The following is a 14,701-nucleotide window of genomic DNA, read 5'->3' as shown; positions in this document are numbered from 1 at the left end:
TTCCTAAGGACACAGCACACTAGGTACCGTCATTCAGAGTACCTCCGAGCAGACGACGTTTGCACCTGGCGGAGAGTCGCCGAAACAAGGTCCGAGCGGCCTGTAACAGAGGTTGGGGAACCTGTCCTGTGGAGCTCGCGCTGCTCCGGCGACTTGCACGGCGCTCCATCGGGCGCAAGGACGCATTCGCCGGGGTGTCTCTGCTACACCACCATTCCGTACCGCTGTCACCATCACATGCTTCAAACTAACCGCGTGGGTAGCAATATCCACCTTTTTTTTTTTGTTGCAATGAAACATTAGAAGCGAACAAACTATACGCGCACTTGCCAATGTTCTGGAGCTAGCAAAACTCTTTTACTAGAAAATAACATTTTCTACTAAAAAAAACAAATAGTGCGACACGCACACTTGCCTAACATTTGTCATTCCTATTGCATCTATCGCAGAAAAAAAATACTCTTTTAGATGCGACTGCATCTCATTCACTCGCCTTGTCCCTCTTTGCATCTATCGCAGAAAAAAAATACTCTTTTAGATGCGACTGCATCTCATTCACTCGCCTTGTCCCTCCATACGGCGTTGTCCGTCCACACCCCTCCGCGGCGCCCGGTTTCGATCCCACGACCCTGTGGGCGGAACGTGAGGTACATGCATGCTCTTCCCACTGCGCCACAAAACCGAGACAGAATCAAATGCTACGAACGCGCCTTATATCCTTGACTCATTCAAACTACGTCAAGATGCTACTGATAAAACGCATGATGGGGCAATGATTAACACTTGCAATAAAAGAATAGAAGCTCCCACTTACAGCAACAATGATGGAGTAAAGATCGTTGTGACAGCGAAGCCCCGGGATTGGCCAATAAAACATAATAATAATCATAAAACATAATAATCATACGCATTCCCGACACGTTTCACGCGATTTCAGAATCAATCCAACGGAAACACCAAGTGAACCCCACGATGCGTCACATCTACACAGGGTTCCCCTCGCGGGGAGGTGGGCACAATTTTTATAAACTCTTGACCACTTGCAATTCTCCGTCCAATATTTGCAATATTTGGGCTGGGCCAATGGCATCTCCATCCCTTAGACATGTCCAAAGTTTTGTGACCTAACTAGAGTTGTTGTACACGCGGTATAAACATTTGTGCGACTTTTGCCTCACTCGCTAAGTGAACCAAAATCAGCCTTGCTCGTGGTAACAAATACATCTGCACAAATATCGGCCGTCGTCTTCGCGAAGTGCGAAAGCTAGCAAAACTGCTCCTCTCATAAACGATACCTTTGATTTTTTTCAATTCCCAAATAAAGTATTCACTTTTGTAGAGCACTAGATTTAGTTTACTTGAAAGTAAAATGTTTTTAACAGCACATGTCTCTGGTGAAATTAGAAGACAGTGGTAGATAGGTAACTTTTTTCGTGTTTTAGTGCATAACTTAGCTGTGTAAGCTGGCTTATAGTTTTAGATCTCTTTCACAATTCGATTATCAATGTGCAACAAGGCGAAAAATGCTGGGCTGATATTCACGAAGCTGTTTGACCGTAATGTATAATAAAAAGAGTGATTGATTACCGCCCGCGTGCGGTTTATTCCCTTTATAGAGAGCGATGTGACAGCCGAGGCGCCGGCTAACCAGTACGAGCAGCTAACTCTGTAAACCAGGGCCCGCATTTTTACTCGCAATCTTAAGGATTGTTACAACGGCAGTTATTCTGATGGCAAAATAACTGTCGTACGGTCTACTTCATTTTGATTGATAGCAACACGATGTCGGAATTGCGCTTAACTCCATTATCCTGGGCAATGTTAGTGGGAGTTCTGTGCGGAACGCGATGCTACCACGCGCATTTGAAGGCGGCTCTGAGCGGCCGCTTCCGTTCCATCACGTACGTCACGTCCGGCCGCCGGTAATGGCCGCCTTTTCTATGCAGTTTCAGTTCCGAAAACGCAAATGTCGTGAGCCGTGTGCGTCGCTCGCGTTCATGTTTGAAGCGTAGTATTTTGCATTTCACACTCTTTGAATGTGTACTATTAAGGGACATTATTTTTACATTGTCAAAAATTTGAGTGCAGTTGGCCTTTAACAGGAGAAAAAAAAATCAAAGCAAAAACCAAGATACTGTACAACTAAAAACTTGGGGGTGCCTTTAGTGCTCTCTGTAGTGAAAGAATACATGAAAGCAGCGTAAGGTTGCTCTGTGCCTTGCTACAGCAACATAATTATCAGCACTGTTTACTAATGGCAGGCAGCATTGGTGGCCTGGTGGTATGGACCTACTCTTCCGGCCTCACAAGTTTTCTCAGTAGAGGGGAAGGGTGTCTCTTGTGTACATCACAGATTTTTGTGTGTGCATGTGTGTGTGTGTTCACTCAGTAAAGCATGTCAGTGTAATATCGTAAAGCAGGTGTGTTTACACAGAAAACAAAATTTCCACGACGTGTGTGCGTGGTAACAACCCGTGCATTTTTGTATAAGTCACGCAATGTGGTTTTAATAAGTGCAGGTTTAAAAATGGCAGTCAAATAAAAACCATCCTCCTATTTTGTCATTGCACTGTCTTCTCGCATGCACTGAACACGGCATCGAAGAAGCAATGCTATGGGAAACTGATGAATGCTGTGCGTTAGTTTATTCAATAGAAAAGGGTGCTCATAGAGCACAGGCTTAAAAGCGATCAGGCCACCCCTGAAAAAGACCTCTGCAAGCTTCATTCCAAGCAGGAACGTAAAGAAAAGAAGTGTAACTTTTTGCTGCCCTGCTCTAGCTTTTATAAGTGAAAGGAGTGGGGGCAGGGAAATGCTTTTCCAGTGTCTGTCCATCAACAAATATATCGCAGACATTTTCGGAATGAGCATCAGGAAATGGCGAAATACTGGTGGTAATTTTATGCCAGCTCAAATTAAATTAACGGAGTACTGGCACAAAATTTCAAAGCTGAGATAACCGTGTGAAAGGCTTCCTTCGTATATGGAGATATCTCCCAGAAAATTTCAACAGTAACCATTCAGTACTACTATAACATATTTTAAATCCATTTTAATCTTTGCGCACTCGAGAGAGCTCAGAATGTGGATACCCTTTCACAATCAGCATCAGCACGATGCCATTTGCTCCTGGCCCCAAACTGCTGACGTGAGGGCCCCCGTGACGTGGCCAACACGCTGGCTGCGGTTTGCAGGTGCTGTTTTGCTGTGCGTATCACATCACTGGTTTTGGGTCTGACGTCATGCTGCCCGAGGAGGACGTGGCGATGGTGGAGACCACAGCCGGTCTGGGTGCGCGCACATTCACACCAGCAGTGGTGCGATGAGAACAGTGACGTCACAAGCACTTTCCTGTCATGACAACCGCCTCGGTGTTCGTTTCGTCGAAACTGAGACTGACGTGAATAAACAAGGCTGTGAGTAATTTATTTATGCTGCGGCAGACCGTCTAATGTGCCATTCTAAAATGAGTGGGCTGGTAGGCACCCACGACAGCAAAAAAAAACGTATAATACGAAAATGTCGTGCCAGTGCTCCTTTAACATTCGCACGAACGGAGTGATAACAATCTGAGTCTTGTTTTTGTCCATTAAACCAGCTGCCCAAACGCAAAACACCGAGGCAAGCAGCCGTGGAAATCTCACCGCATGCAGGCCGGGAGCTGGTGCCAGGAAGTGGAGACACTGCTGTCCCCGTCCACTGAACACCTGCCGCAAAGCCTTCCTTTCTTTCTTTTTTCCCCCTTGCATGAACATGCAACTGGCAGAGCACTGGGAGCTGCTGGCGCTTGGCCCACTGTAGGCTCTTGGTTTACTGTACCCGCATTGCCAAGTGGCAACAGGCCTTAACTCTCTCGCTACCGCCGGAAAATTGACCAATTTTTAGAAATCCAAGAAAACTTTTTTTTTCCTGCTAAAAAAATTAATTAGGCACTAATTACAGGAACGCAAAATGCAGATTATTTAACGGCCTTTCCAATAACACCTGTTTCTCGAATGTTTTTATATAGCATAGTTGTGAAAAAAAATATCAAAATCGTAATTTTTGTCAAGTTGTCGAAAAAAATGATAAAAAAGGAGTTGTGTATATCAAACCACCGGTAGTAGAAAAAAATTAGAATATACATTTTGTAGGGAAACATTTCAAAAACACGCCGTAGAAAAAATGTCGACTTGTGCGGAACAGTTTGTCAGATATAAAAAAAAATTGAGCACGCACGGTGCTCGTGTCTTGCGGTGAAGCCCAACCTCCAATTCAAAATGTGCAATTTCGGGTGGTTCCCTGGAATAAATATGGCGTTTTGACACTATCAGAGGCACCAATTTGCCCTCACATAACGTGAAAACATCTTGTCAATGACTGACTTTGCAATTACAGCAAGCACAATATTTGGAACAAGCACGCGATGCGGAAAAAAAAACATGCATGAAGTTGAAAACGGAACGTTGTGGTTGATGCTTGTTGATGTTCATGGTCAGTTATCACTCAAAACATAAAGCTGAGCTTTATTATCATTTTCTTACTCGCAATTGTAGCCTTGCTCGCAAAAATGAGGTACGATGCGCGAGAATCATGCCCTGCGATCTTTGGCCGAGTAGCAGTTGCGCGATAAAAACGATCAGCACAACGAGCCTCCTCTGTTGCAGCACCACCTAACAGTTTTCAAATAAAACTGTACAAAAACTTATTGGAGACTCCGTCCGAATAGACAGTTCAACTAAGCAGCAACATTAGACATCCAGATATACCCTCGCATTGAAACGAAACCGGAAGGCGAACAGCTGGCAGTGTAAGGCTGGTTTGAAGCGCTGTCCTCGGCAGAACAGATATCTGGCGACTGGGCGTGATCTTTTGACTTGCATCTGAAGTTCTTATCGTAGAAATTGGGTTAGGGTGGGGGGAAATCAGGAGCGGCGTGCTTTGTTCAAGGATCAGTCTCGGATGCTCCAGGTGCCATGGCAGGTAACCTGGAAGTTGGGTAACTGCATAGTTGTGCTAAATATGAATTTCGAGATGCAGAAACGAAACCGAAACTGTTGTAAACTGTTTGCGAATGGTCCTGGGGTAAGTAGAACTACCACAGAACTTAGAACAACGTGCGCAAAGGCAATAAAACTGCCTAAAATCATAAAGTAGCTTTGCAACCAGGCACTGCTTGACATCTTCAGCCGATTTCTGGGATTCTGCGCGAACCTGACCATTGAAAATCGTTTGCTGGTTCACCATTCACGCCCTGATAGCAAAAAACAAACCCTGATGCAGAGTAATTATGAGTGGCACGCATTCTTCGTTGGTAACAGTGACGCGCGATGACCACGCCCCTTTTCCACACCCAGGTGATTCAAAAGCGTGTCACAAATCACGTTTCCGTTGCAAAAATGAAAACAAAACTGATTTTGAAAGGCCATTTTGTGACATAACTCCGAACAGCTTTACTTGTTTGAGCAACGCCTGGAACGCTATGAAAAGGCACTCCCAAAGTATCAATCAAATTGATCGATTTTGAATAGGCGCGGTAGCGAAAGAGTTAGAGGTTAATTTGACTCCGCCCATTGACGGTTACCGAGTACTCTTTGCTCGGGGTACCACGAGCAAATTTGGTTAACGGTGAGTGGCAACACCACAAACCCCAGACCACCGTACTTAAGTTGCATCTGCTTGTGTTGGAGTGTTATGTCTGAACAAGAAGTTCGGGGTTAGTGCATCTGCCACCGTTCCACTTATAGCCACCAAAACCCCGTTAGCGATAGATGGGAATAGTGATCTACGTCCACAGCTTCACAGAAACTTGGACACCACATTTTGTAACCTCAAAATCTTCGACAGCTAGCCTGTGTTAATTTACCAGGGATGCTTTGAAGTGCACAGTCTGTGATGAAGCACGTGTGTTGAATCAGCTGTGTTCAAGCCAGGCAAGGAGTTTCAGGATACAAGTTTGATGCACTAGTAGAATGAAATGCCGCAGCCAAATAACAATGATCCCAATGTAAATTCATACTTCTAACTGGAAAGCAACGCTGGAGTGCGTATAGTTTTGACGGTGCTGTCTTTCAGTGCGGCTTTTTTGTTCTTCACGTACTGTACTAAGCATTTATTGGACTCTCTTGGTGTTGTGTGGTTGGTGTCTGTATTGTTCTCATGTGCTTAGGCATAAGGAAAGAAATAACACAGCTACTTTGTTTTGGTTCAACTTTTCAGAAAGGATGAAGTGGACACCGCATATTTTATCAGCCTTGAAAACAAGCTTTTCAACTCGACTGCAGAATTTTGTCTCATCGCCTTGTTGAAGTGAAAAAAAAAACACCTTCTTACCTTTTATTGAAGCAAAGGCAATGTTTATGTGGATTTTCAGCAGGTTGGCTCTTTTTGTTGCCTTTAATTTATTCTTTATGCTTTTGGCTCCCTAATGGGGCTTCCCATTGATTGCTGCCATTTTTAGCATATTCCTAACTGCTGCCGTTTCTTCTCGTGCCATCTTACTGTCACCTTTTTGCTGCTTTATGCCTTCCAGAGCCACTGCATTATCGTTTGTGAATATTGTATGTTTTTATTGTTGTTTCGTCACATTTGTTTTGATTCCAATGTCTGCATTATTTTTTTTTTAGCTTGATGTTTCTGTAATAAGTGACAAAGTTTATGCCACTCAAGTACAACAAGGATCTACGTTATGCTATTTTGGGTCCCAGTAAACAAAACACTGGGTGAAAAGACGGGCCAATTGATAATGTAAACATGCTGGTATTTGGATACTTGCCCTGTTAGTAAGCAGTTGCTTATTGATGAGCTGTAGTGTCGTACTGGTTACTTGTACTGTGCTGATTCAGCGTCAAGTGGTCAAGACCTTTCATTAGCCTGGGTTAAATTGGGGGACATTTTTGGCATAAAATTTCATTCCTGAAATGCCTGAAAGGGACACTGAATGGTATGGTTCAATTGTGTTTGTACTTGCGTTTTTGTAGACAGTCACCTGATTTTTGTTAGCATTGTTTAAATTCATTTTGAACCTCAGGTTGCTGATTTTTAAATGCAAATCAACCCACCCCAAAGTGTGCTTTTCACTGCCTCAGTGTGCAAGCACTATATTGCATTCAGTCTCAAGAAATCTCCAGAAGATTGAAGGTTTCGCACGTTTGTCGCGGAAAGACAGTAGGCAGCGTTTGGTGTTTGTGGGAAACCCTGGCTGCTGCAATGTCGCTGGAGGAACACTGGGCAGGGGGTGGCATTCTGACTGGCTACTCTAAACCAAAATGCAGCTAGGGGTGATTTATGTCGTCCCCTCTGACTTTTGTTTGCTCCGTGATTTCGCATCTGCAATGCGCTTCACAAGAGAAGGAAATGTGCGGGCTATAGAATGCGAAAGTTTGTGGCGAAATTCTTAGCTCCAAAATGTGTTGCTCTCTGCCCTCCATGCTTTTTACATCGTCACAGTTGTAAGTCATGAATCGGGAATTCCTGCATGTTGGTCAGCTTTTACTCGGCACTTGCCGCGGTGGCTCGGTGGCTAAGGCATAGCGTTGCTGAGCACGAGGTCGCGGGTTCGATTCCCGGCCGCGGCGGTCGCTTTTCATATGGAGGCGAAAAGCAAAAAATGCCCGTGTGTTCGAGATTTCGGCGCACGTTAAAGATCGCCAGGAGGTCAAAATTAATCCGGAGCCCTCCACTACGGCACGCCTCATCGCCTGCGTTGCGTCGGCGCGTTAAACCCTACAATCAATCAATCAGCTTTTACTCGAGAATGGGCTGAAACCATTTCTGAGACACCTCCTTTAATGCAAACACGCTGTTTTATACACGTCGGTATGAACCGCACTAGTTTGCGAGAGACGTGGCAGGGCTGGATGTCAGGCAGTTAAGTTTTTGTGCGAATGGTGTTCTCCATCGAGAAGTACAGAGTTTGATGGCGTCCTTCTGTGCCAACTTTTGCCTGTTTTCCTGTTCCTTCCAGAGGACCGGACCGCCTGTGCTACCCCTGCTGTTACGGTCTTCGCCTGCTCACTGTGCGGGGACTGCTTCTCCTCGCAAGACTACCTTAACCAGCACATGCAGGGTGCACACGCACAGAAGCCGCAAAGGAGGCTCAAGTGCATCTACTGCCCATACACATGCCATTGGCAGTAAGGACACCGATGCTTCGCTTTCATTTTAGGCTGAGAACCGCTGCCACGTGCGCGAACAGCCTGCTTTATCATAGTGTCGCTTCCACTTTCTGAGACGGTGACAGTTGCCGTATCTGCACAATCTGAACGTAGACATTTTTTGCTGAAATTTGAAATGAGCCATCGAGTTTCCGTGTGCGTTCGTTACATTAGGGCTCAACAACAAAATCGGCTGAAAAGTGACTAGAAGCATCCTTACAAACACAAACTTGCAGTCTAAGACATCCCATCAACACCTAGCGAGTAACTTGCGGTGAACGTTTACCAGGTGTTGATTGTATTTCTGCTGCTGCAGTTAGCACCTCATTTCAGTTGTAATGGCTCTAGAAGTTACTTGAAGTTTGAAGTTACTTGAAGCGTGAAGTTTTTTTACTTGCCGATGTGCGTGAAAACGATGTGGTGTCATTACTTGCCGTAATGACACCAAGGGCGCATCAACCAAAAAGTCTATACAACAAAAACAGGCGTACACAACGATTGTTGGTGTTGGGCTTGAGTGTGCTCCCTTTTAAGTTCCCTTCATCTAGGGTTTTACAACAGGCAATCTCGACTACCCGCGTGCCTTCGTACGTTCTTATTAAATGAGCCTGATCCCTTGTTTTGTGATCTATTGCTAAGATTTATACAGTAACAGAAAAGTAATGGCATTACTTTTTCACACTAACTGTAAAGGTACGTCCTCACCTACAGCGCCGCCCACGCGCAGTGCCGCACGTGCAAGAATGCGCGCAGCAAAACGGCCTTTTGTGGCAAGATTCCTCTGCCGCGCAAGGATAGACCTCAGACCCATTCTTGCGGCAGGGCGCTTTGCACCAAACTCAACGAGCCAATCAGCGCCCGGGTCACGTGAGTTGCGAGGTCAGTGCTCTTCTCGGGGAGCTTGGCCAGCGCGGAAAGCCAGCGAGCACTGCAGACCCGTTCTTCCTGTTCCCCCATCGGAGAGGGCGAGGACCGGTTTGCAGCGCTGCCGCCGCTGCTTTTGCGCGCGCGCTCCCAGTAGTGTGGCCTTCAAAAAGCGGTGGCGTTTCTGCGCGCGCGTGGCGCCACAAGTGAGGATGTACCTTAACTGTTACAAGTTACTTTTGAAAACTCTGTAACTGTAACAGAGTTACTTTTTTTGGCTGAGGTAACTGTAACTGTAGCACCGTTACTTTTTACTGGTAACGTGCCCATAAAAAGTAGCCGCATTTTGTCTGCTCTGATGAGATCCCCAATACCGTCATCGCCAGGGCTCCAACTAAGTTTATCTGAATCACCTATGTTTTTCACTGTTTCTTCAAGCTTCGTTACGGAGGGAGCGTTGGCCAAGTAGGATTATATATCCTGGCATATTTTAGGAGTTTCAGCAACATCCAGAGTGCATTCTGAATTATCAAACTGACTAGTTTTATCCGGACAGTACAATGCTTGCAACTTTTCTTGTGCCGAGCGTTTCCAAACCTGTTGATAGACTCACTTCCCCTATAACTGGGAGCTTCCACTTTCAAGAGATGTCCTTGCGTAAAACACCTCTATGTCTGCCACTGTTGATGACCGCGCACAGGAAGCAATGTCAGGAGACAGTCCATACACGAGAGGTCTGCAGCAAGGCGTTCTTGCTATGCTTGACGTTTGTGCCCAAGTCTGCAGCTGCGTAGTATGCTTTATCCGAATCAGCAATGATGTTTAATTTCTGGTTGTTGACTGCAAGCACAGCAGCGAAGCACGCCTCTGTTGACATTAGGAGCAGGAAATCCATCTTTGGCAGTCCTTTGAGCAGTGGCCCTTTGGCCATGCGTCTGAAGCAGCTGGCTTCTCTTCGAAGAATCTCCCTCTTCTCATGGTTTGTCGTCGTTGACCCGCATTGCGCAGTTTCATGACTGTTACTCCGGCAAAAACAGCAGCTGTTTCCCTTTGCACGTGGATTTTGAGAATTTTGAATTATCTCCACTATTGGAGGATGTGGTTGGCAAAATCCACTTCTACTTTGCTCCTTATTTTCATCAGGTACCGCTTTTCTTTCACGTCAAATATTGTCTGACATTTTTCTCTGCTGTCAGCTTCCACCTAAATAATAGACATTAGATCTTGTAGCCTTCTGTCAATGGCTGTCGCATATTTGTCTTCTATTTTACCAGAAGATAGCTCAGTGGTTGCTCAATGCCAGTGGTACTCCATCACGGTGCCTGGTGGAAGGCTCCACAGCAAAACACCAGTGAACATTGAGCTAATGATGTGGTAGGCACCTTCAAAGCTTTTAATCCATGGACATAACTTTGCACAGTGTTATAAAGTCTTTGCAGCCCGGCAACGTCAGAAGACAACTTGAGGGCTTGCAGGGATTGCAGACGATAAAGATGTTCATGCTTAATGCGGAAAGAGTCGTCGAACATTGAATCGAGCATGTCAATGGCACCTTGGTAGCACTTCTGTCTTCTGGAAGTTAGTAATGGCTGATTCAGCCTCTTCTGATCAATACTTTTTAAGTAGCGGAACTTACGAACTCTAAAACAGTCTCTTCCTTCTGGTGCATATAAGTAGTTATGAGTAGTGCATCTGTGTCGTCGTTCTTCTTCGCGTCCTAAATTTAGCCCTTTTCTCTAAGCCAGAAAAACACGGCTTGGTAATTTCAGAAGTGCTGTTTCTCGAGTGTTCTATAAAAGAATGGTTACAATCGTGTCGACTGACGCAAACTTTTGTGGGTATGTTCGCAGAATGTGCAAATCATGTGGCCCAAACAATTTCTAGTAATGATTCTACGTGACTGGCCTTAGCCGTAAGATTCTTTGTGACAGTTTCGGATCCTAGCTGCAGTCCTTGCTGCAGCTAGGATGTGCAGCATTTCGGAAGTTGTTTTTAAAACATGGTTAATTGAGGGTACTTGTAACGAGCTCATATTTTCTCCTCGACTAAAAACAAGGTGACGGTTACCTCTCCTTCATTTTTACCTGGCTTTCAGGGGGCACTAGCGATTGGGCAAGGTGCAAGCCTTGCTTTTACTTGTATTTATTAGGGGCTCGAGCTGTCAGTGTCTCATGTCGTCATTGTAATCATCATCTCATGCAGTCACGGTACTAAAACAACGGGACACTACTTTTCGCCTTGCGTTAGAATGTAGCGTGTACCAGTGTTTTTTAACACTGGGACACTTGTTAACATGTCCTGTTAGAATGCTACAAAACGCGCACTAAAAAAACACCGAGACACCTGTTTACGAATCGCGCTAGAGAGCTTCGTGCTTCAAAGACGAGAGACTCTTACAGCAAAGCTGTATACCAGTACACCCCAACGGTTTCATCTCCGTTGGCAAAAATGCCAGGGCGCCAAGATTACACTTATACACAGCATGCTTCGCCCCTCCTCAGGTTTTACATTAGTGGAGGTGGCCCGGGATTTTTCTTTGCTAGAGCTTCCCTTGATATAGGAATTATTTCTTCTCAAAAGAATGACCTTGCCTTTCTCAGAGCAAACCGTACGAGGGGAGTTAGAGGATTTTTTTCGAGCATTGTGCTTGGTTCCTCTTTCTCGAGCTCCACTTTTAAGAGCTCCAAGTTTGTTAGTTTCTACTCGTGAACAATGCAACTCTTAGTCCACCCTTCTATGCAACAAAGCCTGCCTGGTGATCGCCCCTTGTCTGTTCTGTTGCCTTACTGCTCTTTTTGAAGGACACGGGCCTGTCTGAGCGATTGTAGGGACATTACTGTAGTGCAGTGCCCTTAGTTCGCCAATTTCATCAGTGGACCGTATTAGTTTTGTGCATTTTCTGGTTGTGTGCGTTGTTTGTACCGCCTTTCTAGTTGCCCGGTCACGCCTTGTGTTTTTCCTCATTTCCTTCCTCTCATTTTCTCCTTTGATATGTACTACCGCTGTCCTTTCTTTCCCTTTCATTTCCCGAATCCCCTCACCCCTGAGTAGGGTAGCCAACCGGACAGTATTAGATGCGACGCATCTCATTCACTCGCCTTGTCCCTGCATCCATCCGGCGTTGTTGTTGTCGGCGTCCACCCCTCCCCCATTCTCCTCGCCGCGCCAGCTGCACTGTCCGCCGCTCACCCCCTCTCCTCTCCGATAGCGAACACTCTCTCGCGAGGGGCATTGGATTGGATTCGATTGGATTGGCTTGGCTTGGATTGAATTGGATTGGAACTCTGCGATGCTTCGCATCACCTCAGGGTTCCTCTCTGGAAGATGGTGTAATTTTTTCTGGTTAACCCCCCTGCCTTTCCTTCCTTCCTTCCTTCCAGGAGCCACATGACGCAGCACGAGCGAACGCACACCCTCGCGAAGCCCTTCTCCTGCCCCTCGTGCGACAGGGCCTTCAGTCACCCGCACTCCCTCAACCTGCACCAGAGGGTGCACACGGGGGAGCGGCCGTACCCGTGCACCGTCTGTGGCCGTCGCTTCCTCGACGCATCCGGGCTGTCCAGCCACAGGAAACTGCACCTGGACGCAGGGGTCCGCGGGCGGCCGCACGCCTGCCATCTCTGTGGATCGGCCTTCAGGGACAAAGGCGTTCTAACAAAGCACCTCCAGACCCACACGGTGGAGAAACAGCACGCCTGCCGAGTGTGCGGTCAGAAATTCCTGCGTCCGACAGAGGCCAAGCGTCACGAACGACTCATTCACGGCGGGCAAACCCCGTCGATTGATGCGGCCTCTGCGAGTGGCGACGGTGAAAAAGTCGTGCCGAATTAATGCTCATAACTAATGCGTCTTACTGCAAGACTCGGTTATGTACTGAAAATTTCTGGCAACGAGATCGAGGTCTGAGTTCGGGTGAATAGGTTCGAGGTGTGCTGCACCCTATTGAGGGTTCATGTCTAAATGCAGCAAAACTAATGGAGTTAGATTTTCAGCAAGAAACAAAGTATTTTGTTTATGCCAGACTCTCATGTTCAAGAACGTATAAAAACTGTTCATTGCTGCAGGGTACTTGGAGTACACTTGTCTTTCCATTTTAATTAGGACACCCATTTTAATCATGTCCTAGGAAACTTTCTGTGCTCACAGGAGTGGCCTCATGCTCTCAAAGTTTTCTTTCACTTAAGGCTAAGCTGCAAATATATTAAGCCCTTTTGATTTCACGCATAAGTCATTGCAGCTTAGTATATGTGACAACACACGCTGACATTTATGAGCTATTGGAATTTCGAAAGAAATTAGTGGGCTACATTCAAAGGAATTGTGAAGACAATATACACGTTTGGCTTGCAGAAACGACTGTTTTTTCCAATCACAAGGGCACCAGTATTATCGCAAACTTCTAACAGGCAATCCAGGATGAAACTTCTTTTTTTTCACATTGTGTGCTCCTTTTTTTTTAGTTTAGAACATTTTTCATGGCTCGAATGGAGCTGAGGAAGTTACCAAATGGTAGTTCTCTTGAACTGAACGATGTCTTATTTTGCCTGTATGGCTGCTATAAAATATTGCACATAACTAAGCTATGAATAATGTCCTTCCAAAATACAGTGTTGATGGAATCGGCCATCTTAATCAATTTGCTGCATTTCAGAAAATGCTTTTCCCTTCAACGTTGATGGGTTCCACTTTTGGCATCTCTGTCTGGACTGGCATACCACAACACTGCAATAACGCACGAAATCAGGCATAATGGCGCGTACCTCATTTTGTACATATTATAAGTGGCAGTCACTATCTCACACTCTTCCAAATACCGAATGTTAACTTACAAAGATATCCGACCAAAAAACATTACGAAACTGCTAAGTTTTGATTGGTCACTATCTGTACGAGTTCATTTTTACGCTGTGTTTTGAAGGGTTACAATTTTTCTACATGTGTTTGTAATACGTTTGTTTCGTGTGTTTATTTTTGTTTGCTTGTTATGTATGCATTTATATTTCTTTGTGTATATGCCAGATAGCATTACTTGCACTTATTACTGTATGTGTATGCAAAATGTTGATTTACTTTTGATGCACGTTATAGAAACTTTTACTTTATGTTTGTCTAGACGCATGGTACCTTGCAAAAGTTCCTAGACTACGCACTTTGTTTCACCTTGCATGGGTAAATGGTTGTGTTTTTATTTTTGTACAATTACATTCTCTGTGCTGTTTCCTTGTATGTCATTTGTAGGGCTTTTTGAAGCCGCTAATTCAGCTTTTAGTGGAGGAACAAGTTTTCTGGCAGAATAAAAACGACTTGATAAGAGTGCCTAGCGGATGCCACTCCTGTTTCTTCCAAAAGTGTACACTCCTCTCCACTTTTTCTCCGGACATCTCGATGCTACACAAGCATGGTACGTCGCATTCGACCAAGAGCTGCTCACCATCGATCTTTGTGTGCCACGTCTGACATTTCGTCGAAGGCAGGCCCTTTGACATCTTTACAGATCACGAGCTCATGTCTCGCAGCATAGTCACTCTCTTTACGCACCTTCAGTGTACATCAATTGGTATTTGTGTCCGAGTTCACAATGGCATTAGGCAAAAATCCTCGGAGACACTCTTCGCATCCAACCAGCCACTTGAACTTTCTATGCTTGCCAGATTTCAGGCAAAGGACTCGGTGCTGGCCCCTTTTTTAGGCACCTCCGACAT

The 14,701-nt window shown here is 45.4% G+C and overlaps 1 protein-coding gene across 2 annotated transcripts in view; it reads left to right on the top strand.

Annotated features, from left to right (window-relative positions):
* LOC144138905 (uncharacterized) overlaps positions 1-14,319 on the top strand; it is a 33,389-nt gene extending 19,070 nt beyond the window's left edge. The window contains exons 1-3 of one of the 2 annotated variants that reach the window (XM_077671415.1): positions 3,051-6,355; positions 7,946-8,114; positions 12,380-14,319. In XM_077671415.1, coding sequence (XP_077527541.1) covers positions 8,041-8,114; positions 12,380-12,830 — 525 coding nt within the window. In that variant the 5' untranslated portion in view covers positions 3,051-6,355; positions 7,946-8,040 and the 3' untranslated portion in view covers positions 12,831-14,319. Of the gene's footprint in view, positions 1-3,050; positions 6,356-7,945; positions 8,115-12,379 lie in introns of those variants that run through there. The other variant, XM_077671413.1, reaches the window with a different exon arrangement.
* Positions 14,320-14,701: the final 382 nt, after the last annotated feature.

Source organism: Haemaphysalis longicornis, unplaced genomic scaffold (genome assembly GCF_048455015.1).
Source record: "Haemaphysalis longicornis isolate Haplotype H1 unplaced genomic scaffold, Haemaphysalis longicornis Haplotype H1 scaffold_5, whole genome shotgun sequence".
NCBI classification, from domain to species: domain Eukaryota; kingdom Metazoa; phylum Arthropoda; class Arachnida; order Ixodida; family Ixodidae; genus Haemaphysalis; species Haemaphysalis longicornis.
This window is presented reverse-complemented; position numbering and strand designations above follow the sequence as displayed.